The 14,945-nt window shown below is 27.7% G+C and overlaps 3 protein-coding genes across 7 annotated transcripts; all 3 read left to right on the plus strand.

Annotated features, from left to right (window-relative positions):
• The first annotated feature begins 290 nt into the window (after positions 1-290).
• On the plus strand, positions 291-5,429 carry LOC122531370 (anoctamin-1). Of its 3 annotated transcripts, none has more exons than XM_043659219.1 (11): positions 291-572; positions 942-1,309; positions 1,390-1,515; positions 1,573-2,052; positions 2,787-3,180; positions 3,257-3,489; positions 3,576-3,773; positions 3,848-4,277; positions 4,357-4,562; positions 4,627-4,911; positions 4,988-5,429. In XM_043659219.1, exons 2-11 carry the CDS (start codon positions 998-1,000, stop codon positions 5,300-5,302), a joined length of 2,979 nt encoding a protein of 992 aa, XP_043515154.1. In that variant the 5' UTR covers positions 291-572; positions 942-997; the 3' UTR covers positions 5,303-5,429. The 3 variants fall into 3 exon arrangements, with proteins under 3 accessions (XP_043515154.1, XP_043515155.1, XP_043515156.1); XM_043659220.1 differs by having other exon boundaries at positions 1,005-1,309; XM_043659221.1 differs by having other exon boundaries at positions 1,101-1,309.
• Positions 5,430-6,267: 838 nt separating this feature from the next.
• Positions 6,268-8,814, plus strand: LOC122531376 (sorting and assembly machinery component 50 homolog). 2 transcript variants are annotated; one of them, XM_043659238.1, is made up of 8 exons: positions 6,268-6,463; positions 6,713-6,784; positions 6,882-6,944; positions 7,030-7,248; positions 7,389-7,603; positions 7,680-8,058; positions 8,143-8,437; positions 8,527-8,814. In XM_043659238.1, exons 1-8 carry the CDS (start codon positions 6,443-6,445, stop codon positions 8,709-8,711), a joined length of 1,449 nt encoding a protein of 482 aa, XP_043515173.1. In that variant the 5' UTR covers positions 6,268-6,442; the 3' UTR covers positions 8,712-8,814. The 2 variants fall into 2 exon arrangements, with proteins under 2 accessions (XP_043515173.1, XP_043515172.1); XM_043659237.1 differs by having other exon boundaries at positions 6,269-6,463; positions 6,873-6,944.
• Positions 8,815-9,523: 709 nt separating this feature from the next.
• Positions 9,524-12,644, plus strand: LOC122531374. Of its 2 annotated transcripts, none has more exons than XM_043659236.1 (4): positions 9,524-9,843; positions 10,391-10,455; positions 10,537-12,049; positions 12,121-12,644. In XM_043659236.1, the coding sequence occupies exons 3-4, from the start codon at positions 10,553-10,555 to the stop codon at positions 12,328-12,330; spliced, it is 1,707 nt and encodes a 568-aa protein (XP_043515171.1). In that variant the 5' UTR covers positions 9,524-9,843; positions 10,391-10,455; positions 10,537-10,552; the 3' UTR covers positions 12,331-12,644. The 2 variants fall into 2 exon arrangements, with proteins under 2 accessions (XP_043515171.1, XP_043515170.1); XM_043659235.1 differs by having other exon boundaries at positions 9,527-9,843; positions 10,391-10,451; positions 10,529-12,049.
• The last annotated feature ends 2,301 nt before the right edge of the window (positions 12,645-14,945 follow it).

Genomic DNA, 14,945 nt, shown 5'->3' on the forward strand with positions numbered 1-14,945 from the left:
ACTATTTAAGAAGAAAAAATATTTGTATTTACAATGAAAAGTTAAATAAAATATTAAAAACATTTGTGTTAATTGTAACTTTCCAATCCTTGTAATTATAAGAAAATATTTTTATCGATAGTGATAGTATTTTCCTTATGTAAATGTATCACTAAATATTAGAAAATTGATGTCTAATTATTTATTTAATATAAGAATTTATAATTAAACTGGTAGAAATAAATAATATGTGTTAATTTACATGAATGGATCACGTTAATCACGTGATCATTATTAACATATTACGAACAGTGCTTACCTATACATATATTGATATGATTCATGAATACGTGCATTATTCTGTATTTACTCAGATGATGAACTCAACGTATCAATTCCATCGTTTTTGTACAATTGTAGATAAATGTAAATAAATTAACTAGTTATAACAAATGTGTGTAGTAGTCAAATCAAAGGTTAAAATACGTGTTAAAAATATGTGTACATGTGTATCCACGCAGTTATGTGACAATTTCCTGTACCATATCTGCACAGCATCCGGAGTGAAAGATTTCTAATGGAAAGATGAGAATGTAAGGATACTCTGTATTTCAGTTAGTGCTTTTTATATAAAAAAAATTAGAAAACGTATTACAGCTAGATATTTTATGAAATTAGTAATTTATCGTCTTTTGTTCTGATATAATACATATAGTCATTTATAGATAATATAATTATAAACAATATTTATTTGCAAATAATTATTTTAAATTTTTATCTATTTTAATTGCCTATGTTAATAGTAATTCATGTTTTATTCATGTCATATTTCGTAACATGTATTTCACTCTTCAGTTGATTACAAAATTATAATATTGAATTGAATAAAATATATTTATAATGTACACGTTGTAGTATTTTTTTATGAATATATAAATTTTCTTTATTTGGCTTGCATGTAGTATACATTGTTAGATTGAAATAAATAGAATTTGAATACTGATCAATTCAATTAAAAATGGAAGAGGATGAAGAAATTTCTGTACCATGGATACAGAAGAGTAGGAATGATACGTCTGAAATAAGTCTTTATCGATCAATACCAAGTAATTTAAATGCAGGATCTGTGCAAACTTTGTATCAAAGTGTTCGTAATATCTCATCGTTGAATAATGCTGGAAGTATGACTACTTTGGATAGTATGCATAGTGCAATCTCCTTGGAAGATATTCAACAATCATTTAATGATGATTTATCAGTTCTTAATAATGAGGTAACAATTAATGGTAGTTGTACAGATCTGAGAAATAGCAGAAGAAGTTCAAAATCTGTAAGTTTGTAACTATATATATGTATATATGTAATTTAATAACAAAACTGTTAATTATATAATATCTGTTTTCTTTATAGATCTCAAAATGTGGAACAGCTTTTAGTTTATATTTTCGTGATGAAATTCGTACAATTGATTTTGTACTTGTTTGGGATGAATACAATGTGGAAGCTCAAACATATCGTTGTACAGAACATAGACGTGTAAGTAACTATACAGTAAAGGAATACTACTTTTTGTTTAATATTTATAATTTCTAGGTATTTGAAAAAAATTTGGAGAAGGAAAGTTTACAATTGGAATATGAACAAGCAGAACCAAATGGTCTACATTTCATAAAAATTCATGCACCTCGAGAAGTATTAAGACGGTATGCTGAAATATTAAAACTTAGATTGCCAATGAAGGAATTACCTAATATGATAATTCCTGAAAATAGTAGTATTGCATTAATTAAAGAAGTCAATTCGTTATTTAAAAGAATTATGAAAAACTATTATGTAGACCAAACAATATTTCCAACTATGAAACATAATTTTACGGCTGTTTATAGCCGTGATAAAGAATATTTATTCAATTTGGATTCGCCAAATTTTTTTACCGCTGCAACGCGTGCTAGAATCATACAGTTCATTTTAGATAGAACCAGATTTACTGAAACCAAGGATGACGATTTTGCATTTGGAATAGAAAGATTGATTTCGGAAAAAGCATACGTAGCAGCATATCCTCTTCACGATGTAAGCTACATCTTTTTGTTTTTTTCATCGTATTTTTTTAATTTTAAATTTTTCTAAGTTATAGGTATATTTATATTCTTTTTCTACTTATTAGAGTTAAAAAGCAATGTCAACAAACATTATTGTTTTTTTTATTACATTTTATTTTTTTCGTATCTTTGTTCACATTTACTAAACAAAAAAATTTTCGAAAGAAGAACTTCGATAATTCATTGACTTCCAAATATAATTATTATATGTATGTAATTTTATGTTAAATATAAAGCGGTAGATTTGCGTATGTTGAATATAAAGCGGTTAGATTTGCGTATTTCATTAGTTTTACATGCTTATTTAGATAAACACTATACAATTGTTAAGAATAGGTCCTTAGGCATGAACACAATTTGGTCATTTTAATTTACTTAAGATATTAATTTACTTTACTTAAGAACTTAATTTATTGGGAAGGTTGAATTTATCTTGGTTATAAAGTGACTGTCTTAATATAAATGATCAATACCTTTTATACCTATTAAGTATTCCCTACCTATTAGTATATTACTATACTCTTGCCTATACTTTTTATTATGCTTATAATAAAATGTACATCTAATAATAATATGTAAAATTACATCTAAAATTATAATTATATAAATGTACATCTAAAAATTTTTATAATTAAACGAATTTAGGTACAAACATTCATGTAGAGCATTAATATTTTAATTAATATAATTTTTTTCTATTTTTAGGGAGATCTACACGCACCAGATTCCATGAGATATCTTTTATACAAAGAATGGGCAAGTTTAAAAAAATGTCTTCATTACCAACCATTAGACTATATCAAAGAATATTTTGGAGTAAAAATTGGACTTTACTTTGCTTGGCTCGGATTTTATACACATATGCTAATACCTGCTAGTATTGTAGGTCTTTTATGTTTTATATACAGTTGCGCAACTTTGTATTCTAACGAACCAAGCGAAGATATCTGCAATGGTAACGGTACCATTGAAATGTGTCCCCTATGTGATCATATTTGTGGATACTGGGATTTAAAAGAAACATGCTTACACGCAAGAATTACATATTTGTTTGATAACCCATCTACTGTATTTTTTTCTATATTTATGTCATTATGGGGTATGTAATAATATTTTTAATATCTCTGCATCTATACGATATAAATTTCATTATCATTTTTACTACATTTTATTAGCTACATTGTTTTTGGAATTATGGAAGCGATATTCAGCAGAAATAACTCATAGATGGGACTTAACTGGTTTAGATGCTCAAGAGGAACACCCTCGTCCTCAGTACTTAGCACGTTTGGCACACATAAAAAAGAAATCGCTTAATATTATTACAAATACGGAAGAACCGAAAGTTCCTTTTTGGAAAATGAGAGTCCCAGCTACAATTCTCAGCTTTTCCGTTGTTTTGTTGCTGGTTTGTATAATATAGAAAAAAATGAATTGAATAATTACGATATAAAATAATCGTAAAATTTGTGTTTTATTTACTTTAAATTACAGATTGCAATAGCAATGGCAGCAGTGTTAGCTGTTGTTCTATATAGAATGTCTGTTTTAACTGCCTTAAGTGTTTATGGACACCCTATGGTAACAAGTTATGCAATACTATTTACAACAGCTACTGCAGCTAGTATTAATTTATGTTGTATCATAATATTTAACTGGGTTTATGTTTGGCTAGCTGAATATTTAACCGAGGTACTTATATATTATGACAACTGTATATATTTTTCTTGTTTTTAAAAATATATTTTTCCTTTTCATTTTTATAGATTGAACTGCTTCGAACTCAAACTGAATTTGATGATAGTTTGACGCTAAAAATATATTTACTCGAATTTGTTAACTACTATGCTTCCATTTTTTATATAGCATTTTTTAAAGGAAAATTTGTTGGATATCCGGGCAATTATAATCGCTTTTTCCAATACCGGCAAGAAGAATGTGGCCCCGGTGGTTGTCTTATGGAATTATGCATACAGTTAAGCATTATCATGGTTGGCAAACAAACTATGAATACAATATTAGAAATGTTGTTTCCACTATTTTATAAATGGTTAAATACTTTAAAAGTACATGTTGGGATGAAAACAGAAGATGGACATAAAAAGGTTACTACTCGGAAGTATCTCCAGTGGATCAAAGATTATAAATTGGTAGAATGGGGTCCAAGAAGTTTATTTCCCGAATATTTAGAAATGGGTAGCGGTATTAGATTTGTTAAAATTATCTACATGTATTTGTATTAGCCGTTTAAATCTTAATGTTTTAAATATTGCAGTATTACAATATGGATTTGTTACTATTTTTGTTGCTGCATTTCCATTAGCACCTTTTTTTGCATTGTTGAATAATATTTTTGAAATGCGATTAGATGCCAAAAAATTATTAGTAATGTACAGAAGACCAGTTGGACAACGTGTTATAGATATAGGCATATGGTATCGCATTCTTGATTCCATTTCTAAGTTATCTGTTATAACCAATGTAAGTAAAAATATTTTACATAAGCAATATAACTTTTGATATATTGATAATTGAATATTTTTAGGCATTCATTATAGCTTTTACTTCAAATTTTATACCAAGATTAGTTTATCGAATAACTGTCTCTGATAATTATTCTCTGGAAGGATTTCTAGATCATTCTCTTTCCAAATTTAATACAAGTGACTTACAAAACGGGACTCAACCATATTTACCTCCTCACAAACAAGTTGAAATATGTAGATATCCAGATTACAGAGAATCTCCTGATTCACCAAACAAATATCAATATACAATTATGTTTTGGCATGTACTTGCAGCAAGACTAGCTTTTATTGTTGTATTTGAGGTACTGTCATAACATTAATGTAATGTTAAATCTGAAAATCAACTATAACAATTATAACAAAATCTATGTTTTCCAGAATATTGTTGCTCTGGTCATGATACTCGTGCGATGGTGTATCCCTGATATGCATCCAAAGTTAAGAGATAAAATACGGCGCGAGGCATATATAACTAATGAAATAATTATTCAACAAGAGGCGCTTCGTGCTTCTGAGAGATCCGCTGATGACGGAGACACAAATCAACATATCATTACATTAAATGAAAGCACGAATCGATGGAACAGGGTCATGAGAAGTAGTTTATCTAATTCTGAATTTGATTTAGAAATTCATGGAAGTCCTATATCGCCGGCTAATACACATTCACGAGTTGGTCCTGCTGCACTATGATCATTATTATACAAACCAAATCAGTAGAAAATTATAACTGTGATGCTAGTCACATTTATATATATTGCTTTATTAATCTGATTAATTTGATGTTGATAAAAATATTTGAAAAGTATATCAACATCAGTAACAACAGAAAATAAGAAAGAATAATTTATATATATGTTGAATATTGATATTAACATTGGTATTGATATTGATAGCAGTTATATATTTTCATTATTTAAAAAAGAGGAAGTTATTATTGCATTATAGCAAATTTTAATATTCTATATTTCTGTTAAAAAAAATTTCTAAATTAAAAAAGGAATGAATCTTGCATTATTGTTCCTAACAGATGAAAAGGAAGATTTATAATTGAAAGATACGTAATATGTATATATTACATTATCTTCTATGACAAATTATGTATTTAATTAAAAAGAATACTTATTGTAATATAAGTAATATATTCAGTTGTTATTGTGTTTTTCATAAATACATTGTTATTGTATTATTTAAGGGCTTAATTCTATAAATGTAATTGATTAATCTTTCTCTTTATTATAAAGTTCCTATAAGAAATAGATCTGACTTAGCAATTAATTAATTATTGCTAAACAACAACGAATAATACAGTGAAGATCTACCTCTATTATACATAAATTAATCACAGAATTTTTCCATAACTTTCATAAGCTCTGTAATATTAAAATATACAATTGCATACATTTTGACCAAAATTGAAATACAATGTAGTACATTACATTTTGATATTATTCAGCTGCCATATTTTTATTTTAAATATAAATAAATAATATTTATATAAACATATGTAATTTTTATTTAAATAAAGGGTTGTAAAATGATATAAAATGCAAATTTTTATTAAAGTAAATAAACAATTTTCAATTTCACAAATTCACAATTAATTCTGTATTATCGGAATATCGAAAGTGCTGCATTGCAGAGGGCGATATCATAGAATCATTATTGAGAAAATCACATTGTCTTATTCCTAGTCATTCCAAATATTTGATTTAAAAAATTTACATTTATTTTTTACTAAATATTAAAGAAGACCTGACAAATTTATTATATTTAATATATTATTTTAATGTGAATCTTTAGCTAAATAACGACAATTCATTTCTAAGAAAAATGGGGACTGTTCATGCAAAGGTACACGCTTATTATTAGAAAATTACAGTATAACCTAAAATTAAAACCATTCGTTTTAATCATGAGTAATTTCTAATAATAATTTTTACCATCGTTATTGTGAATTTAACAATTGTGTTAGATATTCTATTAAGTTTGAATATTTTTTATTTTATTGTATAAATTGTCATCGTACATTTAATACATTTTTTCAAAATATATTTAATAGAATACTTTTTGTTAACATTTTGTGTGTTGTTTACATTTCAGGAATCAAATATGTCCAGAAATATAAACAGATCTTCAAGTAACGAAAAAGAAAATTTTAAAGAGGATAATCCTGTAAGTAACACATAAGTATTTTGATTCATCTTGCTTTAAATATTTTTATGATTTTGGAAGTAGAAAATAATTTAACAATCTTCTCCAGTCCTTACATTTTCATGAGAAGATGAATTTACTAGAAAGAAAAAAAGGACAAGCCGTTGATCTTCATTTGAAGGTATATTTACTAATAACTAATACAAATACGAAACAACACAATACAATTATTTATATAAATTACTAATTTAAGTTTTATGAACTAGGCAAGAGTTGATAGAATACATGTAGATGGCCTCATAAGAACAAAAGATGACATAATAAAAGCCCAAGTAACAGAACTGTTTAAAGCTCAAGATTTTTATGATATTATTATACATGCCTATAAAGTTAGAGAAAAATTGCAAGGTTTAGGATGTTTCGGAAATATTGGAATTTACATTGATACCAGTCATGGTCCTCATGCTACCCCAGAAGGTGTTGAAGTGGGTCTATATAATTACACACTAATTCAACAAAAATAAGTAATTTCTCAGATTTAATTCTTTTCAGTTCATTTATGAATCTTCTATTTAAAAATCAGCATATATTTATATGAGAGATTTTAAGCTATATTCATTTTTAGGTTACCTTTATGGTAAATGAAATGAGACGCCTAACAGGTGGAATTAGCACCATGGTTGGAAATAATGAAGGTTCAGTTATTGTTCAAGCGAAAGCACCAAATTTATTTGGAAGAGGAGAACGTCTTCAGATGGAATATTCTTACGGTTCAAAAAGTTCAACTAATATAAGCATATCTGTTGTTAAACCATTTATGGGTAGTTCGCGTCATAAAATGTATATGAATATCCCATTTTAAAAATTAATATCATGAATTACCTACTATTAATATACAATTTAATTTTTTTTATAGATTAACTGGTAGCGTGTTCAATACATCAAATAGGTTTCCATGGTCTGGTTTTAGTCAATGCGACAAAGGTCTTTTAATAGATCTTGCCTTTAATCCAGATGGAACTGGTATATTAAAGCATAATTTACAGTATGAAGCCACGTATAGGGAAATTATTTCTTCTAAGCAAATGTCGTTTCGCGTTCGGGAACAATGCGGTCCAAATTTGAAATCTGCGCTACGGCATATTTGTTCCATCGATAAAAGAGATTCTTTAATATTTCCTACTACTGGAAGTCTCATACAATTTTCGACAGAAGTGGCTGGTCTAGGCGGAGATATTGGGTTTGTTAAAAATGAACTTATCGTGCAAACTAATTGGACACCTCATGAATACGCAGCAAGTATTTTTTTCAACTCGAAATATTAAGCTTTTTTAAATTTATCTTCTATGCAATTTGTCTGATTATAGAAATTTCATTAGACCTTCCAGATGGGTTTTCAATCCGGATTGCTTCGAGGAATTAGCAACGACATGAAAATAAATATTGCAGATCAGTTTTTCTTGGGTGGACCATTGAATCTTAGAGGATTCGATATGAGAGGTTGTGGACCTCGTCTCGATGGAAATTCCCTTGGCGGCAATGCATATTGGGCACTTGCGCTTCATTTATACACACCACTGCCATTCAGGCCCGGTCGCCATAGTTTCGGTGATTTGTTCAAGTTGCATGGTTTTATCAATGGTGGAAATGTGTCGAATTTTACTTTCAAATTTGGTGCGACATTTTTTAGATATTTTTTGTAACTTAATTTTCTTAATTATTTATGAAATATACAGAAATAAATAATTTTTTATTATTTGCAGCGAACGATTATAAAGAAAATATGAAAATTTTTAAAGAAGATGTTCGCTGTGCGGTTGGCGGAGGTATTGCAATGAAATTTGGAAATATAGCAAGAGTAGAATTAAACTTAGTTATGCCTTTATTATTTGTCAGGAACGACGTATTGCAACAATTTCAATTTGGTATTGGTTTGCAGTACTTATAAATAGCTTTTCATGATAGTAAATTGTGTACATCCTATATTATTTTTACATGTGCATTTAATGTAAAATAAATTACAATCATAAATTTATTATTCTTATGAGAAATACATTCTATTGTCGTTAGAAATAAGTATCCAAAGTGTTTCCAATAAAAACTAATATTTTCAGAATATTATATCATAACTGTTTGCACAAGATGAACACATTTATTTCGTAGTTTGCGTCAGATACGTAATAGGCTGTAACTTTCTGGGAAATGCCAGATGCTTCATTAGTATGAAAAAACAGGATGAATCAGTCTATCAAATGTATAATAATATATATGTTCCTATATGAATCGGGTATCTGTCACTGTGTTGGTACAATATCGGTGAGGACCTCGAGCGATCGTCACTCTACACTATCGGTGAGCCGCCTGGACAACCCTAAATATGTATTAGTGGAATATGAGGTTCAATAGTCGAAGGGTTAAAAACGTGCCTTATTTAAGGCCTATATAATTTTCACAATATTCATTAATTTCGTTAAAAAAAATTGTAAACACTCTTTAAGTATGAATAAATCCGTGTGCGAAAACTGCATACCAAAAGGTATCATTCCGGATTACCAGAATACCCCCTTAACATGATGTATATATACTTGTTTTAAAAGTTTGTTTATACAATACGGTTTGACTAACTATGATCGATTATAAATAAAACATAAATAGGATATATTATTTTTGATTATCAAGTGTTATAAAAAACATATCTCGCAGAATTGTATTTACTGATAGTAAATGTTTATTTCCCGTGAATTGGTAGCCTTGATGTGAATCGTGACAACAGCGCCTCTACAAGAAAACGTTACAACCGTTATAAATGATCCGTACAACGCATTTACACTTAGTAGTTGAAAATGGCCGCTTAAAAGTTCTTGTCAAGATGTGTGCTTCAATAATACGTCATTTTACAATGGAATCTATTGGAATTGTTGAAAAATTGTCGAAACGGAATATTGTATCTGAAGTAATAAAGTCTATTGAAACACCATTGTTAAAGCATAAAAAGTGTGGTACACAAAAGAATCAGTTGTTATATTGCGAGAAAAACATCCTACGTGATTGTGATTCCAGTTATAGAGGCTATCTTTGTTGTACGTATTGGTAAAAAAAAACAAAATATCTCATAAAATTACTTCATCGAGTTTAAAAATTATAGTGATTCTGCCATAATCATACGCCTGAATAACAATTTGAATTTCGATGTGTCATTATTTATCAATTTTCAATCTTAACCTGGTATGCACGTGAAAAATTCAAGATGTCCGATGCATCGTGACTGCAAACGTTATATTGATTTCGAACGTGTCTTTGAAAATTCAAGAATGAAACTTGAAATGAAAATAACACTTTTTGTAAATTAATGACTTAATACTTAATGTAAATTAATTAACTTTATACTGAAATTATAAAATTATTAAAGAAAGTACGAAATTTTTTTTCATTGAAATTCAATGTGTAAGATAAATTTAAAGGTCATGATTATGGGATGTTTTTTTGTAAAATTTTAAAGAATATTTGGTGATTCCGGAATTCTTAATTTTTTTTTACTCTGTAATTGAATTCAAATATATTTGTTAATAAATTAATAGCTTGTAGGTATTACTAATTAGTTTAAAAATGCGAAATTTGACTTTGCAGCCGAAGAAAGATTTATGAGAATTGAAAGAAGTTACGGAGGAATACCAGCTTGTTGAATAATGTACGTATAATCAATTTCAAATTAATCAAATTCAAAAATTTAAGTTAGTTTTTTAAATTCAATGTTTTCTTTTGCAGTGACTTTGCTTTGTTGTGTTAAGCATGTGTTCTATGCAGAGCTTACCCGCAAATACAACAATGGAAAAAATGTATTCGATGAACGATACATTAAATGGACAAGGAAATATGCAGGGTGCAAAGAAAGAAAACATGTTCAACAGTGTTTGTAATGTTTTAAATGTATTTTTGGGACAACTCTCTAAAGTTCCTGTTTCATTCATGGGAGGAAATTATCCATTGTCTGTGACAGTTGTAAATAATAGTAATTCACATGACTTTTTTAAAAATTTGGCAAGTAAAAGAGAGTCATTAAATGCAGACAATATGTACATTCACAATGATGAGATCAAAGAATCCCTAAATATCGTTGAGAATATTCGTAATAATATATGTAATGAAAAGAAACTCTGCATAAGTAAAATTTTTGAAAATACAAAAGATAATTTGAAATTTAATTATGAATACATTGATAGTAAGAATAAAGATGCAGAGAAATCTGATGAGAAGAAATTAGATATTAATAAAGGTGTTAAATATAACACAACTGATTGTAATTATTTAGTATCAATTCAAAATTCTAATATAGAAAGTGATGAGGAATTTGAATACATTTGTTCTGATACGAACACAAAGGAAGTGGATGTTAAAGAAAATTGTTATATTTTTGAAGAAACATATAATAAGGATATATCTAATACAGAACAGCTTTTTAATTGTAATAATAGTAGGGGTGATAAGACTGTAAATATGGAAAATTCTCTTTTAACGCATAGTACAAATACATTAAGTACAGAGACAATTCAACAATCCACATTTCCAAATTTGTTCACAAATATGCTTCAAAAAATTATTGATGGCGTAACAGATAAATTTTCTAAAACAGATTTTAAGAAGTCGAATATACCAGCAAAAGCATCAGTTTCATCGAAGCAACGAAGAAAACTTACTACAGTGGCAAAAGGTCGAGGGCGGGGGCGAGCAAAATCGCAGCTTAGGCGCTCTGGAGTCAGTCAAAAAAGACACAGAAGGGAACGGAAACATGACATTACAATAGACATAGAAAGCGATTTTAAAAGCTGGCAAGAACTTGAAGAGTCCGATACAACAGAAAATAAAGAATCGGAAGATTCATGTTTAGATGAGGATGTAGTAGATGCTGTACAGTATATTATAGAAGAGAGAATAAGTCCTGTAACATATACCTTTGCCGATGTAGAACCCAAAATTCAGAAACCGAAAATACGCAGAAACGTTAATTATGACATATCTAAATTTTCTGCAAAAATACCTGAATGTTTAAAGCAAACAGATACTTCTAATTATGGTTTTCGACCACGTTCAATATCAGAAAGTTCCACTGGTTCAGAAGATAGTTATTGCATAGTGTTTGAGACTGATTCTGAAGTAACTTTTAAAAGTGATGTTGAAGATAGCGAAGAGAGCGATATAAATGAAATAAGCGAAGAGAGTGATATAAATGAAATAAGCGAAGATGAAATAACGTATAAAGACGAAAAACCTGCGACTCCGATCCGACAAGTAATTATTTGTTAGTTAAACTTGTTTGTATTAAAATTCTATGATAATAAACAATATAATTTTTATTATAGGTAAAATTCAATTTGAATCCAGTGGTTCATTTAATGGTTCAATGGGACTATGCATACCGTGCAGCTCGGAAAGGTCCATGGGAAGAAATAGCTAGAGACACAGAACGATTTAGAAGTCGAATAAATTGTATAGAACGTGTTCTTAATCCAATATTAACAGTTCAGCACAGAATTCATATTTGGCAAGAACGATTTGCACTTATTGAATAAAATTCGTATTCCTTTAAGGTACATGTATCATTCAAAATTGATTTTATACAGTATAGAAGAAGAGATGATGTATTAAGAAAAAAAAGAATATGTATAATAAATGTTCTAGAATGACAAAATAGGCTGTGAATAAATAATATAGAATATATATCTTCAGACAATATGTTCATTACTAATGGACATAAATTGTTCATTGTCTGATGATTTTCACTGATTGGAGTACCTATTTTCTTTAAAAGTTCATAAATTCATAAGCTGTAAATTCTTGTTTCTAGCTAATCTAAGTCTAGCATTTGTCGATATGTAAGCATGTCGACACATGCTATATCTTACAAAGTTTTACTGAACATAGAAATATTACTTTGGATCTAATTTAATTTGAGAAGAATAAACACTTAAATTCCATAAGTATTTTTCTATTAATATTTCTTATATCTAGAAAAAAGATGAAGGTAGAGCATAGAGAAACATATTATATCTATATATACATAAATAACAAATATATGTATATTTTTAGTTAAATTATTTCATCTTATTCATCTTAGCCGTATAGTATAAACACTAGTCATTAAATATATAAATTATCAATCATTATACATATAAACAATCAATTCATCATACATATAAAAAGAAAAATGAATTATTGGAAAGTACTAATTATTCATGTACTTTTTTTTAAATATACATTATCTCTTCATCTGTGTAGCTATTTTCTAATAAAATTGAAACTTCTTCATTGCATTTTCAACAATATAATTATAAAGTATGTACATTTTTTTAAATATGAGATTAAATCAAATATATGAAATTATATATCCGTGACAATTCTGCTATATAATACATATTTAATTTCAAGTGGACATAAAATATCAAATATAAATGTAAAAAGTTTTTAGTAATTATTATTTTTTAATAGCTTAAATATATAAAAATTATAATACATAAATAAAAAATCTCCACTTAATTTTGTTTTTAAGCATGCTATTGACACACATTTGCCTTATTTATTAATATTAGAAAGATTTCTCATCACAATTTTATTCAAGAACTCAAATACTTGTTACGGATAATTGTTAACAATTAAATAGTTGTATAAATATTAAAATTAGAAGAAGATATTGGAGAGATAAAATCATAATAAGTTAGAAATTGAAATTCACAGCAAAATTTATTATTATGATACAAAACAAATCCTATTTTAGTTTTAATCATTATTTAGTATCATATGTATTTATATTTAAAGAAAATATGATTTTATTTTTAGTTTCAATTATAAGTATGTATAGAAGATATTAAAGAAAAATTTTAAATATAAATATTAAATATTAAATATAAATATAAATATATAAATATTAAATTTATGTTTAAATATACGTTTGAATAAATGAGACATGCTGTGTTCACTATTATTATAGTGAAATGAACATAAGTTCATAATATTAATTTTTGAAGAATAGTTAACTTATAAATCTAATTTTTGTGAAGTACAGTGATACAGAGAAAATTCACCTTGCTAAATTTGCCATGTACAATGCATATTTAATAAAATTAGTCAGCAGTTATTTTGCATGTACATAACAAAAATCATGTATGTAACGCTCAAATATGTAACGTTCTATTAAAATTAAGTTAAACATATGTAATAATTTTTTTCCATTAGTAATTTAGAAATTATTTTAATTATTAAATAATTCTAAAGTAATTTGGAAATTATTTTAATTATTGATGTATAATAGTAACGAAAGGATCCTCACGTACATAGACATTTGTATTTAACTTTTAACTAAGGGAAATTAGAATACTATTTTTACTTTGAAAACCAGAATAGCATTACGTATGTACATATATTCAATTGAATAAACACATTAATCTCTTTTACAATGATTTATGTTTAGCCTGAAGAAATTTTCAACACTCGTTTAGTAAAAGTAACTTTCACTAGATACATGATACCCATTAACAGAAGCAAGTCTTCGAGTAACGTTTCACAATTCTAATTAACATTCCAATTTTCTATCAATCATCGCTAAAGAAGACTAGATCTTACTAAAATTAAATCTAATTCATATTATGACAAAACAACGAATGAAAATTATGTATGAAATTTCATCACAGATGAAGAAAAGATATTAAGTTTCGTTCAGATACCAAGTACATATGTTTCCTGGTTTGAGTTTGGATGCACATCTTATTCTCACTGACACGGCATCGTTAATTGCATACATCAATGAAAGATTTCATGATGGTTCTGGCACAATCCCTGTCATGAGTATCATGGGAAGTTTCTCAGAGTCTAACAATGAATGTAATAATACAATCTGAATTATGCCAAGGGCAAGTTACATGACTGCAAGTCAGGAGTGCTTGATTGGTGGTCAGAAAACAAAACTTGCAGTTACACATCCCATTTCTTAATTGTCCACGGATTGTCCTACGAATTCACCTTGAAGAGTAACGTTATTTCGACATTGTAGCTTCGGTTTTAACAGAACGATAAATATTTCTAAAAATACTAATGTTAAAACCAATTGAAATCATTCGCTGGCGATTTCACATGGCGTCTTTGTGTCTACAAACAATGAAACAACGAAAAAGAAAAGAAAATGATCTCAACT

Source organism: Frieseomelitta varia, unplaced genomic scaffold (assembly GCF_011392965.1).
Source record: "Frieseomelitta varia isolate USP_RPSP 00005682 unplaced genomic scaffold, Fvar_1.2 scaffold_396, whole genome shotgun sequence".
Lineage (NCBI taxonomy): Eukaryota > Metazoa > Arthropoda > Insecta > Hymenoptera > Apidae > Frieseomelitta > Frieseomelitta varia.

Coding starts and splice junctions, on each gene's coding strand:
- LOC122531370 (XM_043659219.1), top strand. CDS start 998: ATGGAAGAGGATGAAGAAATTTCTGTACCATGGATACAGAAGAGTAGG. Junction 3,490..3,575: donor TTTCCGTTGTTTTGTTGCTG/GTTTGTATAATA, acceptor TTTAAATTACAG/ATTGCAATAGCAATGGCAGC. Junction 4,563..4,626: donor AGTTATCTGTTATAACCAAT/GTAAGTAAAAAT, acceptor GAATATTTTTAG/GCATTCATTATAGCTTTTAC.
- LOC122531376 (XM_043659237.1), top strand. CDS start 6,443: ATGGGGACTGTTCATGCAAAG. Junction 6,785..6,872: donor ATTTTAAAGAGGATAATCCT/GTAAGTAACACA, acceptor AATCTTCTCCAG/TCCTTACATTTTCATGAGAA. Junction 6,945..7,029: donor CCGTTGATCTTCATTTGAAG/GTATATTTACTA, acceptor TTTATGAACTAG/GCAAGAGTTGATAGAATACA.
- LOC122531374 (XM_043659236.1), top strand. CDS start 10,553: ATGTGTTCTATGCAGAGCTTACCCGCAAATACAACAATGGAAAAAATG. Junction 12,050..12,120: donor CTGCGACTCCGATCCGACAA/GTAATTATTTGT, acceptor TTTTTATTATAG/GTAAAATTCAATTTGAATCC.